Source organism: Solea solea, chromosome 3 (genome assembly GCF_958295425.1).
Source record: "Solea solea chromosome 3, fSolSol10.1, whole genome shotgun sequence".
Classification (NCBI taxonomy): Eukaryota; Metazoa; Chordata; class Actinopteri; order Pleuronectiformes; family Soleidae; genus Solea; species Solea solea.
Window position 1 is genome coordinate 11,676,676 of NC_081136.1, and position 20,162 is coordinate 11,696,837.

Sequence of the window (20,162 nt, forward strand, 5' to 3'; positions counted from 1 at the left end):
TAACATGTCTGTGGGGTTTTTCCACAAACAAATTACAGCCACAATTACATACCTGGCATCACAGAAGGGGAACTAAAATGACAAACAGACAAAAATATAACTAACTAACATTTACAAAAATAAAAAAATTCAATAATTTTAGAAATGGTATTTTTTGCGCTTGAAAAATACACTATTTTGCAGAACTAACCCACCATTTCATTTTGTTGTGCTTTTTAAAAGTACTTACACTTGAGCTCTTTGTGACTTTGTCATCTCTAAAGTCTTGTCTGATGCAGTAAAGATACCGGGAGATAAAGGTTAAAGTGCATCATAATATGAGTGTGATAACCCCACTTATATATAGATATATAGATAGGTATATAGATTGTGTTTTATTATAACATAAATAGGCCACATATCAAAGCCACAGTGATGAAGACCTGCTCTATTTAAAGAAAAGTGTGCTGTTTTTGTTTTCATGACTTTACACTTTAATCTAGATAAGAGGAAAACATGTCTTTGTGCTCATATGGGCAGTTATTATGGATAGTCATTATTTAGTTTCACATTGATATCTACAACTGAATATCATTTGTCACAATTCCAGTTCATTATACTATGACAGATACTGTAACTATGATATTTCGACAGCTAGGTCAAAACTTGATTTAAGACATCTTAAAAGATCAATGTAGATTTCTTTAATTGAGGCAAATGGGCCGGAATGGGCCCTCTGTAAAGACGTCAGTTTGACAAATCACAGGAGGAAAAGCCCAGGTATAAATAATCAAATTAACGATGGCCAAATTGGCCAATATTCAGCCTTAGATATAATAGAAACTATTTCATAAGAGTTAAAAGTCATGATGAATATTTATATCTGTAATCCATGCTGAGACCGGCTATTACATGTTTAACCTGCCTGGCATCGTTTTGGCAGCTTGCAGATGTCACAGGAGTGGAGTCACACTTAAAATAATCTGACCAGTGAGAGAAGCCCACGTTTACTGACCAACCCGGAAATGCGTTGTGTGGACCAATCGCTGGAATGTTAGTCAGAAAAAGAGGTGTGTGTGTGTGTGTGTGTGGGGGGGGATAAAGGTTTTATTTTACAAAGTGTACAGGTCACCATCTGTTCATCCATCCATCATGGCGTTACGTAAATTTATTTTACGTCAACGTAAATCCCAGATATCGCTACCATAGTTTTTAAGGCGCTGAACTGTTATTTTATTTTTTCAGGGGGTGGTGGGAGTGGGGGAACCTTTCAGCGGCGTGTCATATTTCCACACGGAGCGCTGTGACAGAGGGATCATAAATACACAGTTGTTGCTGTCCGTTTTGGTTTGACTGAGAGGAAACGATGAGTATTTAATACAGAAAAAATATCGTTTTCAATGAAACGAATCGACATTTTCGCTGGACGTGAAAGCAGAAGCGTTAAGTTCGCTGGTTCCGGTGTCACAGAGTGAGTGGGTTCGGTCATGGAGTCTTGTCGGCGGACGGGACTCAGTGGGGTCCTGTGTTCCCTGTCACTGCTGTGTGTCATCCTGGACATCCAGCTAGACGGTAAGACTGCTCTTAAGACTCAAATCATCCTTTTATGAGGACGTCTGCGGATGTTCTCTGCTTGTTTGTTGTTTGTAGCTGTCAAAAGTTTCCCAAACTGTGACAGAATGTTAGCTTAACAAGGTTAAATGATATCCCGGCCTTCCAAAATAAAAGCCCCTGCTGCCTCATCTCTGTTTTAGTGTATAACTAAAATAACTTGTCAGTAAAATCTGAACAGCTTCATGAGGTGTTTGCCAACGTTAAATTATATGTGACAAATAAATATGCAACATAATATATTCACTATAACTATTCAATATCAATAATTGGGATGGGAATGGGTATCATTCAGCATCGGTCAGTATCGGTCTGATACTGGATCGGATATCGGACAGATAAAAATGCAAAATCTGATACAATCCATGCGTCATTGTCCTTCATGGAGTGTGTGACCATAGTTGCCTGACTACCAAAATGTAACTGTTGATGATCTGATATTTTATCCAGGTAATTACCAATATTACAAATCTTGAAAACATTTGTGGCCATGTCATACAGCCCTATTTTCAGTTAATATACAAAATATAAGAAAGTTGAGTCACAAGTTAGTAGGTATGACTCGCCTGTTTTATAGTGTGTGTATTCTCACTCTGGTGAGGCCAGATTGTGATCTCTCACAGGTAGGCAGACAGACATGCTAAATTAACCACTTTATGGTCTGCTGCTGTGGTTTTCTTGCCCACTCATTGTCAGTGATGTATTTCCAGCGAGGCTCAAGCAGTTTTATGTTACAGGTGTCTTGGGGGCAACACATGTGGAGATCGAGCACCACTTGGAAATGGGCCGCAAACTTCTGGCAGCCGGTCAGCTGGCTGAAGCCTTGTCCCACTATCACTCTGCTGTGGGTAAGGTTACACATGCTGACCTGTCCTGCAGAGACACACACGTGTCTTTATTTTCACCATCTGGCTGTCATTTTCAATCAGTATCTGTGCACTAATTCACACTCACTCTGCTCTTTGGTTTTCTTACAAAATAGAAATGATGTTAAAAGTGTTCCTGTTATTTTCCAGAGGGAGACTCTAAGAATTATTTAACCTACTACAAGCGAGCTGCGGTCTTCCTCGCCATGGGAAAATCCAAATCTGCCCTGCCAGACCTGACCAGAGCCATCCAGCTCAAGCCTGACTTTCTGGCTGTAAGCTCCAGAATGTTTTTGTATTACCTCAAAATGTTGTGTGCATGTATGCATATCATGTTTCTCTCTTATGCTCTGTCACACCTCCTTTATTTGTCTTCACATTCTTTCATATTCCTCCATTTTCAGGCCAGACTGCAGAGAGGGAATATCCTGCTGAAGCAGGGCAACATGCAGGAGGCAAGGGAGGACTTTGAAGCAGTGGTCAGTTCAGTGATTTGCTACTACTTTTTCTGTCCAACATCACTGCTTCTTTCATTTTAGTGTCTTGCCATAAAAAAAAAATCACATTGTCAATGGAGAAACTGACCTGTTTTTCAGCTTCAACGCTCTCCAGAACACGAAGAAGCTCTCAACCAGCTAATGAAAGCAAATGAGCTGGAGGACCTGCAGGAGGAGGCCCACGCTGCGTACCACCAAGGAGACTACAGCACGACCATCACTTTGCTGGAGAGAGTCATAGAGGTGTGTGTCAGCTGCAGCTGCCCTGTGGGGTCTGATAGTAACGTCCTCTGACATTAACCAAACAACATCTGTGCGTACTCTATGATGTAGTTTTAAATGATTTTTCAATGGGACAAGAAAAAAAAAGGGACAAAATGACAATGACAGTAACAATAGCAAAAAGAAGACAAACAAGCAAATGGGACAATTAATACAATTTTAAAAAAACAAAATCACAAATTCTGTACTCAAACACAAAAGTCCTTGTTCTTTGCGCAAGAATTACTTACAGTATATTTGCTTTGGTAGCAAAGGAAGTCAAAAAGACTAAGTAGGTGTAATATTTAATCTTACACATCAAATATAAAGGGCTGGCATTCATTTGTATTGACAAACAATCATCTAATAACATGATTTCCCTTTAATAAGTGACTTTAGACTTGATGTCAAAAGAAGATTATAATATAGAATTAAAACATTAGGAAGAAATAAAGAGCTATACAAAAACACTATTAATATTATATTATAGTAATAATATAGAAATTTGAGTAAGCCTATCAGCTCCACACAACTGTCTCTGTGTTTCTCAGTATAGCAGAGTTTTGTTTTGTGTCTGTGGAGACACAGAGGGATGCATTTTATAGGTTAACAAATTGGCCCCAGTTCTCTGAAAGATGCGTGTGGTCGTGAGATTCTAAAACAAATGTGAGAAAGAACAGTTGGACCGAGAGTCGTTCCATTCAGAGAGCTCTGCAGGCTTGTCTGAGGTGTGGGGTAAGTCTGGGGGTTAAAGACCCTGAGCTGTGTTTTGGCGACAGATGTCACACACTGGAGTTTTAACAGCTGAGGAAAATGCTGTTTTTCCCTCTTCTCAAAGTTGAATCCATTTGCACGTCTCTGTACGTCATCATTCTTCAGATCTGTCCCTGGGATCCTGAGTCGCGGGAGCTTCGTGCAGAATGCTACATCCGAATGGGCGATCCACAGAAAGCCATCCAGGATCTGACACCGACAACGAGGCTGCGCAACGACAACCGCGCTGCCTTCCTGAAACTCAGCACGCTGCACTACAGCCTCGGAGAACACCACGAGTCGCTCAAGTGAGCATCGTTGATGGAATAAACAAAGTTGTGCAGAAAAGCTTGTTTTCTCAGTGCTCAGCAGGTGTTGTTTCTTTTTTTTTCTCTGTACAGTCACATACGGGAGTGTCTCAAGCTCGACCAGGATGATAAAGAGTGTTTCAGTCACTACAAGCAGGTGAAAAAGCTCAGTAAGCAGCTGGACTCAGCAGAAGAGCTCATTCAGGTGGAAAGGTCAGTACTGCTGCCTAGAGGTATTTTTGTTCCCAGAAACTTGAAGCTAAGTCAGTAAAACATGTTATTTGTTTTGTTTTTTAATGACTTGATCATGTATTTAATATTTAGTTTTTACATTCTTTTATTTGAAAATACTGTATATAATTGCACTCTAGTGCAGACATAAAATGTAGGTTGGAGAGACAGAACATTAGCCATCAGCTGTCATGATTTCTGAAAAGGCATCAGTCATAGAAAACCCAAAATGATGATCCTCTCCTGCTGCCCTTCTCTCTCGTAAATTATGATAACATAACTGAGAACATCTCTTCTTTGTTCATGTGTTTGAATTATTGCATTTGTCTGACACTCTCTGCCGTCACTTAGGTTTCAGGAGGCCATTGATAAGTATGAGTCGGTCATGAAAACAGAACCCAATGTTGTTTACTACGCAAACCTGGCTAAAGAGAGGATCTGCTTCTGCCTCGTCAAGGTGAGTGAGAACCTTTGTTTGCACATTTAAAGGAGATGTAAATGATGCCTGTAATCTTTCAACAAAAAGGGTCAAGTAGGTTTCTGGATTTAACAAAATACGGAAATGTGCTTATAGCCAGCGTTACACTGTGTTCATGCATCTAAACTGTCCTTTTTATTTTTTATAAATATTGAACCTGTGTGTTTAATTTTCACATGTCAGTAGCAGGCGTGACTTTAAGTGCAAGTGAAAGTGGCCGGTGAAAGTTCGTCTTTAGAGCAGCAGCGGAGAATTGATGAGATGACAGGGTGACAATAACAGACTGAAATAAAATAAAAATGTAGGCGTAAGGATTTTAGTTTTGTGCCTCTCCCTGTGTGTGCATGGTTTATCTTTGGGTTTTCCCAGTTTGTCTGAAAACATTTGCTTAGGCAAATTAACTGTAGGTGTTAATATGAGAATGAATGGTTGTTTGTCTCTATTTGGCCCTGTGATGGACTGGTGACGTGTCCGGGGTGCTTTCGCCCTATGTCAGCTGGGATTGGCACCAGTGTAAAGTGGTAGAAGATGATTGAATGAATGATCCTGTGCCTCTTGCCATTATTAGCTCAAACTGGCCCAGGAGGCGATCGATGTGTGTTCAGAGGCTCATCAACGAACCCCTCGCAACACGAACGTCCTCCGAGACCGAGCTGAGGCGTATATCCTCAATCAAGACTACGAGAAAGGTAATGACACCAAGCAGAGATTTCACAGTGCGTGGAATGTATTTTTAGACACCACGTTTTATACCATGTGTTCCATGGTTTAACATATTGTATTAAAAATGATGACAAAATGTAAACATGGAAGACAAATTGAACTAACCATGGATGCAAACGTAGCTCAGACTAGCCATTGTTAGCTATTGCTGGCAAAAGCAGTCAATAAAAACACTCCATGTGGTATTTTGTGCACACAAAAACAGTGTAACATGTCAATGAATACAAATTAAACAATACTATGTGCACGACCGATTTACTGTAAAAAAAAAAAAATACAACAGTGCTATTAACTGTAAAAGTAGCAGTGTTTGTATGGTGTATGAGTTTGCTCCGAGTTGTTTATATTATGGTTGATATTGTGTTTTTATTACAATTTTGACTGAAATAGCAGAATTCTTTTTATTCAATAACATAATTCTTTTCATTGCTTTTAAAGTCAACCCGTTTCATTTTTACTATTACCTCAACTAACTATAAAAGACGTAGCAGTGTTTGTATCGTGGAAACCCTCTTAGAATCCAGTGTCAGGATTAATGGGGTCGGTGAGGGTTGCCAAGCTTTTGTTCCGTATTTGAAAGATAAAAGACATGTTGAACAGAAATGGAACACACTTCGTTCCTTATTCTTGATAATGAAGTCGGTGCAAAGCTTTATGTAATGAAAAATTACACATTAGCCCAGAAGGTTGTGTGTTTTGTATGAGGGAAAATAAAATCCTCATCCTGCAGTCAGGCCCTCTCCATCTGTCTGTCAATCATTACTATCAAACAGAAAATGGGCTCTTTTAATTGGTCGTCCGATTCACTGGAAGTGCAATGAGTGTAAAGTGCAATATGTAAACAGTAACTGAGCAGAGAGTGGGATTGTTTTTATTCATTTCACCTCCACCCCCGTTCCTTATTTTCTTATCAGGAAGTTCGGGGGATCAAGTTCATCTTACACTTCTAATTTAATTAAAAAGAAGAAAAAAAAGGGAAACAAGTCTGTAATTGTAATATTAAATATCTGCTCTTTTAATATCTGTGTTTCAGCGGTAGAGGACTACCAGGAGGCCAGAGAGTTTGATAGTGAAAATGGCGATATCAGAGATGGACTGGAACGAGCACAGAAAATGCTCAAAATCTCCCGTAAGAGAGACTACTACAAGATCCTTGGTGTCAGCAGGTAAACATTTACGGCTTGCTTCTTTCAGCCTGTTATAAAACTAAACACATCTACCCTTCATGTGTGCTTCACCCCTTAGTTCTTAACACGTCGACTTATTCTCACCAATGATGTTTTTCTTAGGAATGCCAACAAGCAGGAGATCATCAAAGCGTACAGGAAGCTAGCACAGCAGTGGCATCCAGACAACTTCCAGTCCGAGACAGAAAAGAAGGAAGCGGAAAAGAGATTTATTGACATTGCGTCGGCCAAAGAAGTCCTAACCGACCCAGGTCAGGAGCGAAATGAGTCACACACTAGGGCTGACACTTCATATGATTCAATTAAAACAAAGAAGTACAGAGTTTATCGTTAAGTATATAATATCATGATTGATATTGTGTTTGAATTGACTGATTTTGACTAAAATAACATAACGCTGTTCGTTCCTTTTAAAGGTTATCAACTTTTTTTTTTTTAATGTTTACTATTGTAAGAAACTAAATGAGACACGTCTGTGAGCAACAGAACTAATGGACTGTAAAAATGTTCCTCAATTTTGACATGAAATTTAAGGAGGTTGAATTGGCTTAAAGTGTGACACAGATATATCCAATATAAACCTCACGTTAAACAGTGCTTTAACTTTCGTCATCTTATTTTGTGCCTCTCTAACTCCGCCCTGTTTGTTTTGTCAGAAATGAGGCAGAAGTTCGACGCTGGCGAGGATCCTCTGGACCCAGAGAACCAGCAGGGTGGAGGTGGAGGACAGCAGGGCTGGCCTTTCAACTTCAATCCCTTCGAGTCTGGGGGCAGCTTTCACTTCAAGTTCCAGTACAACTAGACAAACTAGGACAAACTCAACAGGAGGGGCGGGTAGTGAGAGGTGGGTGGGGACAATTTTGGATCTGATGGGACATTGGGAGAAAGATCTGTGGTGGATTTATGGAAAAGTCTTCCTCCAGAATTTCAGACTGGACACAGTTTTGTGGGGAAATTGAAGCTTTGATTTTTTTTTTTTTTTTTTCACGCTGTGTCTGGACAGCAGAGGCTGAAGCTATTTTAAAGAAAGAACTGGGACTTTTTAACATAAAACAAAGGACCTAATGACTTTTGGCTCCTGTCAAATGTACTTGTTGCTCTGCCAGAAAAAGAAAAATGAAACTGTGTCAACATTTCAGATCATAGAAACAGAAAGCTGAAACGTCAATGGATGTCTGCCCTTAGTAACCACTTTCCTTTTGTGCCATTTCTTTTTTTATGCAGTAGCTCCTGCCGGGACATTTCATGGACGTTTTCATCAAAGTATTCTGTTGACTGATTTTGGTTTATAGTTTTCACCATGTCAAAACATTTCTCCTATAGAAAACCAAAATGTTTGTATTTAATGACATTAGGAACCTCTATGTTCATTTGAAATGGGTGCGACTTTAGCACCATTACATTCAATTTGTGGGTTTAAATGTTTGGAAACCCCTTGGATCTTAAATCCTTACAGTAGCTCCGTGATTGTTTTTTGTAAAGTTACCTACTTGGAATATAGTGTGTTTTAAATCTGAACAGGCTGTGCTATATGATCCAGCTGCAAACATTGATGTAACCAATTTTTTTCTGTTTAAAACACAATTTGACTATTTATTGCACAAATATGGCAACTGGTGACTGAGTTTACAACTGTGTTTTTTTTTTTGTCCCTCTCCACCTTTTAACTCATTTCAAAGTATGTCTTTGAAAACTTGCACTTTTTTCCCATTTCAAAAATCACTCCGTGTTCTCTACTCCTGTGTGCGGTGCTTAAACTGTGGAGTTGAATATTTGTCCACCTGGTTGCACTGAGGCACAAATCTGAGTCAAAAGTGTAATCCAAGTACAATTTTGCAAATGAGGAAAACAGTTTAACTATACTTTGACATTCTTCTTAAGATTTTACTTTTTTTATGAGGACAATTTAAGTTATTTTTTTCAATATCTTAAGGAAATGACTATAACTGCTTGATTGTATGAGCCAATGTGACAAGATCTTTGCATTTAAAACTAACTGAGTGGGACTGTTTCTGGTGCTTTCTAGGTTTTGTGCTGTTAGCGGCATCAATTTTTCTGTTGCCAAACTGAATCAGCTAACATCCTCACCTGTAATAAAATATTGAAACAAGACTGATATTCTGAGACATGATAAAGGGAGTATAGAAGTGATGGTAGTTTCAAGTCACAAATACAGCAATTTATTTTGTAACATAAACACATTTACTGTACATGAAGCACCATTTCCACATAAATCCACAAAGCTGCTGTTTTCTTTAAACTGCAGTGCAAAACCTACAGTGATTATTTTCATTGTCCGTGTTATTATTCTGCCTGTTTGATCTTCATTAACAGAAATGATGTAACATTTGTATGCTTCCTCCTTCATTTAATATAAGGATCTGTCGAGCAACACTATCAGGCCTGCAGCAGAGCAAGGGAACTATTTTTTAAGTAGTAGAATTCAATTCTGAAAGTTTTAGGGGAACGCTCCTTAGCGTATTTAATCATAACGAGACACAATTATATTTAGAAGTTATGCACTACAGTTGTACACATGTACTGTGACATACAGCTGTGACAAGAAATGGATGCTTCTTTGATTGTTTAAGTATAGAATCCTGACACAGGAGTTCTGCATCCCAAAAGGCTGAACAACTTGATAAAATCCACCATGAAGATGTCCATCTTTCCCACAGCCTCACGATAGGCTCAGTTAGAGTCAGTCACATCATAGCTGATTGAGCTCCATCAGTGATTCACTTCAAATCCTTGTGTGTCCTCCAGACTGTCCGCCTCCACCTCAATGGACACCACATGGTGACCAGGGATCATGGCCAGGCCCAGAACCCTTGGTTCACCCTGAGAGAATGTGTCTGCAGGCAAAGCAAGACCAAGAACCTCCAGCTCAATTATTCAGGTAACAAGTTTTTCACTGGTCGTTACAAAGACAGATTGTTGACATGGACAGTATATGAATATGCTTTCTTATTCTCACACATCTCACTTTGTTGTCACATTTAACACAAATGGAGTTTAAGTGTTACATTTTAGATTCATTTACCTGTAGATTTGAGGAATTCCTGAGCTGAGCCAAGGATGACATTACAGTCCCGGTCTGTGCAGAGGAAGAGACCCACCAGAGTCCGTCCATCGGTCATGCGAATCCTCATGTTCTTATTCAGGAGTCCCTCTAGTTTCTGTCTGGCCAGGGAGGAGGACGACGACGACACATCAGGCTGCTCCTGAACATCCACGGACAGGTAACTCAAATAACACTGCACTTCATTTCACTTCACAACGTTCACTTGTCTGATATGCTCCATAACATATATATATACTGTATATATATATATATATATATATATATATATATATATATATATATATATATATATATATATATATATATATATATATATATGCCATCCATTAGCATTCGTCTTTTACTTAATCGTGGCTTAATAACTGTACATTTCACGCATGAAGTCCACTCCATTAAGAATTAAGGTTATCTCATTTATATATTCTTTTGATTCAATACACTGGATGTTTCGCTCCTGATCAGGTCCAACATTAACAAATTAATCAGCTGAAGACGCCTTTTACTTTCATACACATTATCTGAGTTAACTGTAAGGTCTTGTAAATCCAGGCGAATGCTACACATGTTTAACAAGTGTTTTAGCAGTGGCACAAGCTAATTCGTTAGCCACTGGCTAGTGTTACATTGCGACTTAAGCCTTCATAATGACGAGACAGAATTCAAGAAAATCGTTTCTCTTTTCTAAATAGTCAAATAGTAATGTTAAAATGATTTTTGTAAAATAATTATCATAATACATACGTGACTCGAAGGACCATTCTCCTCAATCGTTGTCGCCATAGCTGCTACTGCTTCGCCTACATTTGCTTACGGAAGACTTTCACTGACGGACCAGCCAAACCGGAAACCGCATATTCCAAACGGAACAACCGTCCAGTAAAGTTGATCAAGTTGATGTTATAACTATAAATTTAAATTTTATTTATCGTCGACGGGGACACCATGTTTGAGGCAAAAGAAGAATTTGAAAATTGAAAAAGGACATTTTCAAACGTGAGTATTAACTGCTAAATCAGGTACTTCTTTTCTATCCGTCTTTTAGCATTTTGCTAAACAGCGACCACAGGTGGTAATAACAAGATAATTAGTTTCCGAAGAACTACTTTCACGCTGTCAACAACCCGAGTTTCATCAGATTTTCATGTATTGTTTAGAAGATGGTGTGTAACATGTATTTAATTGGTAAACACTTACAACTAGTGTTATTCATTTCGCTATCTATATTTGTTTCTCACTTAAACCTTGGATAAGATCAAAGTTAAAACAACAAAGTTCCTATGTTGTATTTGTCTACATACTTTCCCAGTTTTGTGGAGGCTTCATTCAGGACTATGAGAATAAGCAAGCTGATTTGAATGATTTTAAATTCTGTTAAATTTCTTCCACTTCCACTTCCAATTTCTTCAATATTGTTGTAACAACTCAGATGACTGATTAGTGGGAGGGTAAGATGGGATAATTTAGAACATCATATGACATGGTAAGACAAGAAACTATGTTGTGTCAAAACAGTCAAAACCAAGGGATAAACACAGATGGTGATAAATAAGATATATCGTTTTTTTGTGTGTGTGTGTGATATGTATTTTAACTTGATCATGATCAGAATGCAGAGTGAATATGAGGTTTTTGGAAATAAACCAATCATTGGTACCTAGAAAAGAAAGATATTATTAATTTGCATGCAGGTTTAACATGTTTAAGTGATTAAATAAATAAATAAATAATAAAAAACAGTTTAGTTGAAAGTCTGGTTCCACCATGTGACCCATGGCACTGTTAGTATGATTAGTTAATGAATATTTTTGAGGGTGATGGGACAGTAAATTATCCAGTAATGCACAATGGAAAAAGCAAAGATCAAAGGAAAATGTATTTAATGTGTGTGCACTGATGTTCACAAATTAGTATTTAGTCGCCACTAAATGTGTGGTGAGATGACCCAAAATTAATATTTTCAGAACTAAAAGAATGCCTGTAATTACTTTATGCGACTTTGACGGAATACGACCGCCTCTGCATGAGGAGGATTTTGTGTGGCAAAGATGCATGAGTATAAAATACATTAGTCTAAGAAAGTAGAAAGTTAAACCTTTGGTGATTTTTGTTGTTGCTATTATTCTGCCTCTGTTTGGTCTTTTGTGAACAGAAATAATGTCACATTATGTGTTTGCCGTGTCCTTCATCTGAAAACAGGCTCTGTTAAGCGAAACTGTCCTGACTGAGGGAGCGTTTGTAGCAGCCGTGCAGGGTGATGGGATAAGTTCAAGAAGCATTTATTACCATCAATCTACTGAACAAGCATGTGTTTTGAGCGGTACAATTAACTTCTAAAACCTGTCATGGAGGCTTCTTTATGTTTTTACTTGTGTTTTCAGTCATACTCCAACCTGTTGGCAGTCGTCTCACTGTACTATAGCAGCGTTGCTGTACCTGCATTTGTCTTGTCATAAAATGAGTCACTTCCTGTGTGTGGCTCAGGGCGACACAAGACCTAAACACTGCTATACAGAGAAACACAGAGTGATGTTGATAGACCTAAACAGTATTGTGTGAACTCATTTGACATTTGTTTGAATCTAATGGACATTTGTTTGTTTTCAAGTTATACACTATAGCTTTAAAAAAACTTCCTCTGCATTGATATTATTTAATCCTCATCCGCTCTCTAGGTTTCCTTAGTTAAAAGCAGCTTGGCTATGAATGGAGCACAGACGCTGGTGTCTCTTCTCTGTGTGTGTCCCACTGCTTAAAATCTGGGTTAGCTATAAGTGTGTTACCCAAGGGAGGCACTTTTCCCCTCTCATCTTCGACATGCATCCCCTGCCAAATGGACAAGGGTGGGTGGGAGGACAGGGGGCTGTGTAGTCACAGCAACAGCACAGTAGAGCAGTGTGTCGGGGTCAGCAGTATGTCTCGTTCACCCGCAGCACAGACTCATAGTCAGACACGTGCACTGTGCACAGCTATAAAATACCTTACACACACAAACACACACATTCTGTGGGTGAGGATATATCAACTACACACTCAGACATCCAATGTGCTTGTGTTGCCAGCCACCTAATCTGGCAGTGACAGACACCCCAGTGGCCAGAGGCTTCACTTTCACTGCACAGATCTCACACACACGCACACACACACATTTCCTGCCTCCTGTGTGTCTTGTGTCACACACTCTCTCTCTCTCTCTCTGTGTCTGTCTTGGCAGATGTGTCCCCTGGCTCAGACACTAACAAATTCCTTTCTTCTCATTTGTGGGTGCATGGAAGCTGAGCAGCAGCGGCAGCAGCTCGGTCACCTGTTGCAGCAGAGACAGCAGTGAGTGCACAGCACATCACGAGGCGTAATTGAAAGTCTTGTTTACACGAGAGCCAGTAATTGGAATGAATGAACACCACAGCTGAGTTACACATATTGTGTGAGACAAGAATGTTGGAGAGCTTTACACAAGGATGTGGTGGTATGTTGTGGTAGGCTGAGGTTCAATCGAGGTTCTCACCTCGTGTGCTGCTGTTGTCACTTCTCTATTCTATTCTATACAGAAATAGTGCACAACTTGTAAATGCAAACTGTTCGTGTATTTCTCAGTATAGCTCTCTTTAGATCTCATGTTGCCTGGTGACATTCCGACACTGCGTACAGGAATTGATTTGTTTTACGCCACAATAGACTGAGAACTACAGTAATGTTGCGCTAGTAAAGCAAGAGATAGAGGTAGGTTCTTTATTAATCCCAAAGGAAATTCAAGGTATCCAGTAGCTTATCAAGGAGTATACACTCACCCACATATATCGAAGACTATCACCCATACATCTGTCACTTTCTTGTGTCAGATGGCTGCAACCAGGTTGGGGTATGACTAAAAACACAAGGATGCACCCGGAAGTGAATTATCCTGCTCAAAAAACACTGTCATACAGCAGATGAACAGTTTTAATGCTTCCTTTTCCAGTCCAGCCCTGCTCTGCTGCTGTATCACACAAACACTCCCTCAGTCAGGCCTGTTAGTTTTGCTTGAATAAATAATGTTACATAGTTTCTGTTAATGGTGACTTAAGAGATACAGAATAATAACATCAGCAACAAAAGTTACACTCAAATGTAATTTGTTTTCAATGGCATTTTAATTTCACTAATAGCTTACAAATTAAGGCACATTACTGATCAAAGTAAGTACAATATAGCAATGATGTCAGTGTTGTTAAGTCAAGTGTTTTTTTGGACAGTTTTCTTATTTTTGTTATGGATTAATGCAATTTATGTGTGGGCATATGAACACAAGATAAAATGATCATGATATTTGCTGCTTTCATTTTTTGCAGCGAATTCAATTAGTTCAATTAAAGGTATTTTGGATTGTATCGATTTATTTTTACATGATATCTGATCCACTGTGTTAGATGAGAATCTGATCAGCGCTGATATGGTATTGGCTAATTCTAAATCAGCATGATAGTTGCTGGTTTATGCCAGTTGAGTTGACCTTATTTTATCCTGTCGAGTTGTGTACTGTGAATTCAGTTAGTTGAATGTCATAAAAAATCCTCCCACATATTTTAAACATACAGTAAATGGTGTTATTTCTGTAACAAGTATACCATGAACTCATCGGGATGCGGCTCAGTTCCGCTGCCACGCTGCCTCCAGCCTGACCCTCTCATCTTTCAGTGTGCGGTTTTGAATGTGAACACAGCAAATCAAAATTCCCTTTTGTCAAAACAAAAGTGCCCTGAGCAGCAGGCACCAGGGGTTGGCTGGGGTTGAAGGGATTCCCATGGCCTTACTGCCATCCAGTTGACTCAGCCTCCTGCTTATGATGAGTGTCTGTTTTTTTACTGAAGGCTCAGAGGAAGAACACAAAATATAAAAGGGGATTGTAGCAGCAATCGACTGCTCTCTCTGAGCTGTTTAATATGGTGCTTCATAAAGGGGGGGCTGCAGTTTTGCATATCATGAATTCATTCATCATTTTCATCCTCACCACAAGTAGTTAATTTTTAAGCAATACAATCTGATGTAAGTCTGGGCATGGCTGCGGCAGATTTCTCCCAACCCCCCTCTCTCAATCCCTCCCCAGCACACACACACACACACACACAAATACACACTCGTATACACACACAGCTCCAAGTGTGTTTTTATAGCACGGTGGGGGCTGTTTGTGGAGAATTTAAGGTGGCCATGTTTGATAGATGTGCTCTGCAATGCAGAAAGCCAGAGTTTTGTTGTGTGTGATCTTGCAAGTGACAGTGACACCAGGCAAGTGTCGGAGTCGTGACTGATCTGGATCCGGGGCGGAGGGAATGTGTGTGTGTGTGCGTGTGTGTGTGTGTGAGAGAGAGAGTGTGTGTGTGAGAGAGAGAGAGAGTGTGTGTGTGTGTGTGAGAGAGAGAGAGAGAGAGAGAGAGAGTGAGTGTGTGTGTATGTGTGAATAGAGAGGGAGGGGGGACAGCAGACAGTAAAGAAACAAGTAACAATGTAACTTACATGTAGTTACACACACACACACACATTTCTCTTGCAACAATGTGTACGTTTTTAAGGAGGGAGGGGGCGCGCGCAGAGAGAAAGCGAGACTGGGAGAGATAGAGAAAGGAGGAGGGGGGTGCGTTCTGAAATAATATAGTCAGCCATTTTTTATGTAAGGGGATTTTTTTTTCTTATTGGGGGGGTTGTTAAAAAATAAATATAAGAGGGCGGCCATCTTTGTTGCTCTGCCTAGTGTAAAATATTCCAAAACGCCCCCACTTTTCCCCCCGCGTGCCGATTTGAATATTAAATAAATATCATATAGAATTCGCTTCTCTTTTTTTGAATACGAGGACGGATCCAATGACAGGAGTATAATGTCCTCTCCTCTCCGCTCCTGTGAGGAAGACGAGGGCATGGTGGTTAATTCCGAGGGAGGAGATTTTGATGAAGAAGAAGAAGACGACGACGACGACGGAGACCTAGGCGAGAACGCAAGCGACATAAACTCGCCGGCGGCGCCTCGGGAAACTGCAACAGCAGCCGCAGCCGCCGCTGCCGCCGCCGCTGCCGCGCCAGGTACAGTACAGAAAACTGGCGGACAAGTCGGGAGCGCGCACACGAAATAAAAACACTCTACTTTTTTGCGTAAACACCGTGGAGAGAGAAGGAGCGAAACATGTTAAAGGTAGAAAACCCGCAGTCTGTGTACCAGGTCGGTGCTGCTCCAGCTCCAGTACACGGTACAGCAGTACGGAGACCAGCAAGGAGTGAGTGCGCGCAAATCAAATGGAAACACACTTTTGTTCGAAGCCACTTTTTAAACACGTAAATCCCAAATTGCCTTTAGTTTATGCTCGTATGTGCAGCTGGAGATGGGACTGTTGCTGCTGCAAGAGTGCTGTGCAAGTGACAAGAGAAAATAGAAACACTAAAACTCCCATAAACTCGCTATTTACTCTAGATCATACACAAACTGTATGTATGTGTAGGTCAAGGTGGGTCTCTTGTAGCTGCAAAATAGGCGGTGATGAAAAGCAACAAGAATATGCAAATAAAAAAGTAACACACTTTAGTTACAAGTTACTTTTTTGAACCACAGCAACGTTAGTCATTCCCTGCACTCAGAAGCCTCACATCTTACAAATGTACCTGTAAATAATTAAAAAAATTATATTCAGTGTTACAGAAATGGCACTAAAATACTCTGAAGTATCATGGTACAACAACATTTGCTCTTCTCATTGTAGTTGCAGATTTATATTATGATAGTTTTTTATTTAAAAAAAAGTGGGTCCCCATAAAAAATATACTGCTGAGGGGGATACTTTTGTGGAAAGAAGGGACGAGAGCACAAATTAAGTTAAAAAAAACCCCACTACTTTTTGTGATTTATTTTAGGAAATGATTCAATATAAACCAGTTCCATTTGATAGAGAATGAATGTGCATAGGTAAATATGGGACAAGTATCTAGAGTAAAGCTGGTTTACTTTTAAAACTACATGAACTTGCTATTGACAGTATTGAGTGCACATGTGTAGCTGCAGATGGGACACGACTGTGGAAAAATAAACAAAGTTTGACTGCTAAACTTGCCCACAGCTGTTTATTTTCTCATTATCCTCCATGAAAAAGTTGCCCCCTTAATAATCCTCCTCATGACAGCTGCATGACATGCCACCCAACCAAGTGTCACTGTGCTGCTGCTGCTGCTGCTGCTTCTGTTGTTGCAGGGGCAGAAAGTCCGCCCTGAAGGATAAAAAAGTTAAAGGCTGGCAAAAGCATGGACTCCTGGTGGCCCGAGGCTGTGTGTGTAGCTGGATTTCCAGGAGATGATGTTATGATCTGATGTGCACATACAAAAGCCTGGTGATATTTTGAATCACATTACCCCCACTCCACTGCTTTTTTGTGGCTGTGACAGGACAAAACAGGACACTGCTGCTCTTTTTGCAGGGCATCATGGAGGTGTGACTGTTGAGCTGGTAGCATTTCTGCTCACTATAAAGGCACATTTCCACTACAGGAACTAGGGACTTTCCCGGCAACTTAAGTGTGTTTCCACTACAGGAACAAGGAGCTAAAAGGAAATACAGGGTAGTTTTTTTGGCCCCAAAAAGGGGCCCTACTTGGGAGGGAGTAGTACTTTGAGTAGGTTCAGGCACCATGGTGGAAACAATAATCTGTAGGAACTATTTAGTTCCTCGAAAATGGTTCCTGGTGTCCTATTTAAAGTTACCAGAACTATGCAGTGGCATGTGTTGCAGTGTGGACGAATTAGTGACATCTGATGGCGCAACTGCATACTGTACAAAATGCAGGAGTATTTATTTTCCCAAAAGCTACATTGGCACTCCCCAAGAAAGGATGTCGCTCTTCTTCATTTGTATAGCAAGTCTCCACTGAAAAAAAACAAAATCACATTGTGGCTAGTTTGTCAGTTCAGACTGCTGTAGAAACAGGGTGGTGCATACATTTAGGCCCTTGCCTCAAGTACAGTACATACTAAAGGCTTTTTGTTTAGGGTCTGTAACCAAAAAAAACACTTCAATAAACTTTTGTATTTGCTATTTGTGAAAAATCTCAAAAATGCATTTCCATATATACAACCTAAACGCAACTTTTGGAAAACTATGATGTCATTGTGCTACCTCTGTACACAGCACACAAGCTTTATGCGAATGCTCCATGACTTCTTCTCCATTTTTGGTGTACATTTGTGGCTGCATTACAGCGCCACACGCAGGCCTGGCAAATATACTACAGCTTGAAAATTCGTTTTGTGGGGTTTTGTGTGTATAAAGACTTGATTTAGTTGAAACAAAGCCATGTTTATGGAAAACTTTTTAAGAATAACAAAGAAAAAGATAGTATCGTAAAAGTTGGTGTTGATAAGAGTTAAGGCTACGGACACAATGTTGTGGTTGCTCAAGTTTACGACTCTTGTCAGATTTTGTCTAGAGAATGAATGTAAACACTCAGGTATCAAACCCCCTGTTTAACAAACAAGTAGAGAAGTGATATTTCAGCAGCAGCAGACGAATGACAGAGAAGTCGCTTCTTCTTTCTCTTTAAACTTCAGTGAGGAACATTATTTATCTCACTTGACTGTGGCAAAGAAAGGGTAGAATATGGATCAGGACATCCCTAATACAGACATACTTAAGGTTCAGTCAACATAAATATAATAATAATCATGATATTTGATATTAATTTTTATATATATAAAATGATGATAACGTAAAGTACGTTTGGCTTCTGGAAGTTTCTGACAGTTAACATGGGATTGCTGCAGTGGCACATTTTCTAACAATATAAACGGTGAATATCTTTACGCAAATGTCGTGGAAACACTTACAAAGTAACGGTACAGATGGCATTATAGGGAGGAAATGCACTGATAATAGGAGAAGTGTTATTTGCTATGACATGAATCATACATCGCTTTGTGTTTGGACTTCATTAGCTCAGCTCCGGACCCGCCACCATGTCATTCCCGTGCCAGACGCATAGATTAGTGTTATGCTTCCCGTCAGTAAGAGCCGTAACCTCTATGTGACCTCTAGCAGCGGTCACGGAGATCGTCACGGTCTCGCTGTGGGAGCAGCAGAGCGCGGGGGTAAAGGATAACTCGTTGCAGTTGACCGTCTTGCCGGAGGGCCCCTCCGCATCACCGAGCCCTGCGTGCCTGCTGCTGCCGCCCTCGGGTGCGTCTTCGTCGGGCACACGCTTCTCAGAAAGCGGGGTCGGTGAACGGGAGGAAAGAGAGAGTGGTGCTGCTGTGCTGTTGTTGTTTTTGGTGGTGGTGGGAGCGCGCACTAATAAAAGCAGGCAGGCAATAAAATCCCCCCCCCCAAACAAACAAAAAAAAATGTTGCCCCTCAACATCAAATAGGCTGCTCATATTGTGGTGAGGCTTTCATGGTGCAACATCTCCCTCTATTTAATCCATGCCAGGTCAGGCTGTAGGTTAAACTGCTTACCCAGGTACCATGGGGAATAACTGGCCTGATTATTTTCACATCATCTGTACTCTGGAAGTGAGGACACAGACAAGCTTTGGGAAAAATATATCACCTTGCCCATAATATCCCAATATATCATATCGTCATCCCTGTATTGGAATATGTGTCCTATCACCTTATTTTTGCCAATACACAGCCCTATTATATAGTATGTTGCTGTATACAATATCATTTTATTACTGTTTAATGTTACAATAAATACAATATTTTTCTGTATTAAACTGTAAAAATCAAAGTGTCAAAAAAATGACTGTAGAGGATTTTCCCGTTACATGTAAAATGATGATGACATAGTGTGAAATTCATTTACATTTAAAGCCTCTGGTATTCTGTAATTATTCACCATGTACTTTTAAATGCCTTAATATAATAAACTGTGTTTAGACGCTCTGTGTAAATGCATTGGAGCTGATTCTGTTTAATGAAAGGTTATATCTGTTTGAATTTTTAAAGGATATGACGCTTTCCTTTAAATCTTGAATGTACCCTTCAGATGCCCCAAATATCACATCTAGAAACTAAGTCAAGAAGTTAAATTTGTTGGCTTTGGCGGTACTTTCAAGATTCAAATAACACCAGACTCTTTTTTTAAAGCCTAATACACATAAATTGCATCATAGACTATCTGCAAAGTACATACATCATGAATTACTTTTATGTGTAAAAATCAGCAGCAGGACCTAT

General features: G+C 39.9%; 3 protein-coding genes across 8 annotated transcripts in view; 2 read left to right on the plus strand and 1 right to left on the minus strand.

The window, feature by feature from the left end:
- Window positions 1–1,102: 1,102 nt before the first annotated feature.
- On the plus strand, window positions 1,103–9,006 carry dnajc3b (DnaJ (Hsp40) homolog, subfamily C, member 3b). The gene is made up of 12 exons (XM_058625772.1): window positions 1,103–1,551; window positions 2,328–2,438; window positions 2,607–2,731; window positions 2,861–2,935; window positions 3,053–3,196; window positions 4,094–4,275; window positions 4,369–4,488; window positions 4,858–4,963; window positions 5,553–5,673; window positions 6,741–6,873; window positions 6,997–7,145; window positions 7,551–9,006. Exons 1-12 carry the CDS (start codon window positions 1,467–1,469, stop codon window positions 7,694–7,696), a joined length of 1,497 nt encoding a protein of 498 aa, XP_058481755.1. The 5' UTR covers window positions 1,103–1,466; the 3' UTR covers window positions 7,697–9,006.
- A 42-nt stretch (window positions 9,007–9,048) lies between these two features.
- Window positions 9,049–10,860, minus strand: naa38 (N-alpha-acetyltransferase 38, NatC auxiliary subunit). The gene is made up of 3 exons (XM_058625773.1): window positions 10,721–10,860; window positions 9,938–10,118; window positions 9,049–9,749 (listed from the first exon to the last, which is right to left on the minus strand). Exons 1-3 carry the CDS (start codon window positions 10,757–10,759, stop codon window positions 9,625–9,627), a joined length of 345 nt encoding a protein of 114 aa, XP_058481756.1. The 5' UTR covers window positions 10,760–10,860; the 3' UTR covers window positions 9,049–9,624.
- Window positions 10,861–15,465: 4,605 nt separating this feature from the next.
- chd3 (chromodomain helicase DNA binding protein 3) overlaps window positions 15,466–20,162 on the plus strand; it is a 52,344-nt gene continuing 47,647 nt past the window's right edge. For 3 of the 6 annotated variants that reach the window (XM_058625771.1, XM_058625764.1, XM_058625765.1), the window contains exon 1: window positions 15,467–16,030. In XM_058625771.1, the coding sequence (XP_058481754.1) occupies window positions 15,829–16,030 (202 nt within the window). In that variant the 5' untranslated portion in view covers window positions 15,467–15,828. Of the gene's footprint in view, window positions 16,031–20,162 lie in introns of all 6 variants that reach the window. The other 3 variants (XM_058625766.1, XM_058625769.1, XM_058625770.1) reach the window with 2 other exon arrangements.

Bases quoted from the DNA above. Each gene is read 5' to 3' on its own strand.
- dnajc3b (XM_058625772.1), top strand. From the start codon at position 1,467: ATGGAGTCTTGTCGGCGGACGGGACTCAGTGGGGTCCTGTGTTCCCTG. The intron at 4,276-4,368 runs GTGAGCATCGTT...TTCTCTGTACAG, and splicing joins GAACACCACGAGTCGCTCAA to TCACATACGGGAGTGTCTCA. The intron at 7,146-7,550 runs GTCAGGAGCGAA...TTGTTTTGTCAG, and splicing joins AGAAGTCCTAACCGACCCAG to AAATGAGGCAGAAGTTCGAC.
- naa38 (XM_058625773.1), bottom strand. From the start codon at position 10,759: ATGGCGACAACGATTGAGGAGAATGGTCCTTCGAGTCAC. The intron at 10,119-10,720 runs GTATGTATTATG...GTGGATGTTCAG, and splicing joins AGAATGGTCCTTCGAGTCAC to GAGCAGCCTGATGTGTCGTC. The intron at 9,750-9,937 runs GTAAATGAATCT...CTTTGCCTGCAG, and splicing joins GGAATTCCTCAAATCTACAG to ACACATTCTCTCAGGGTGAA.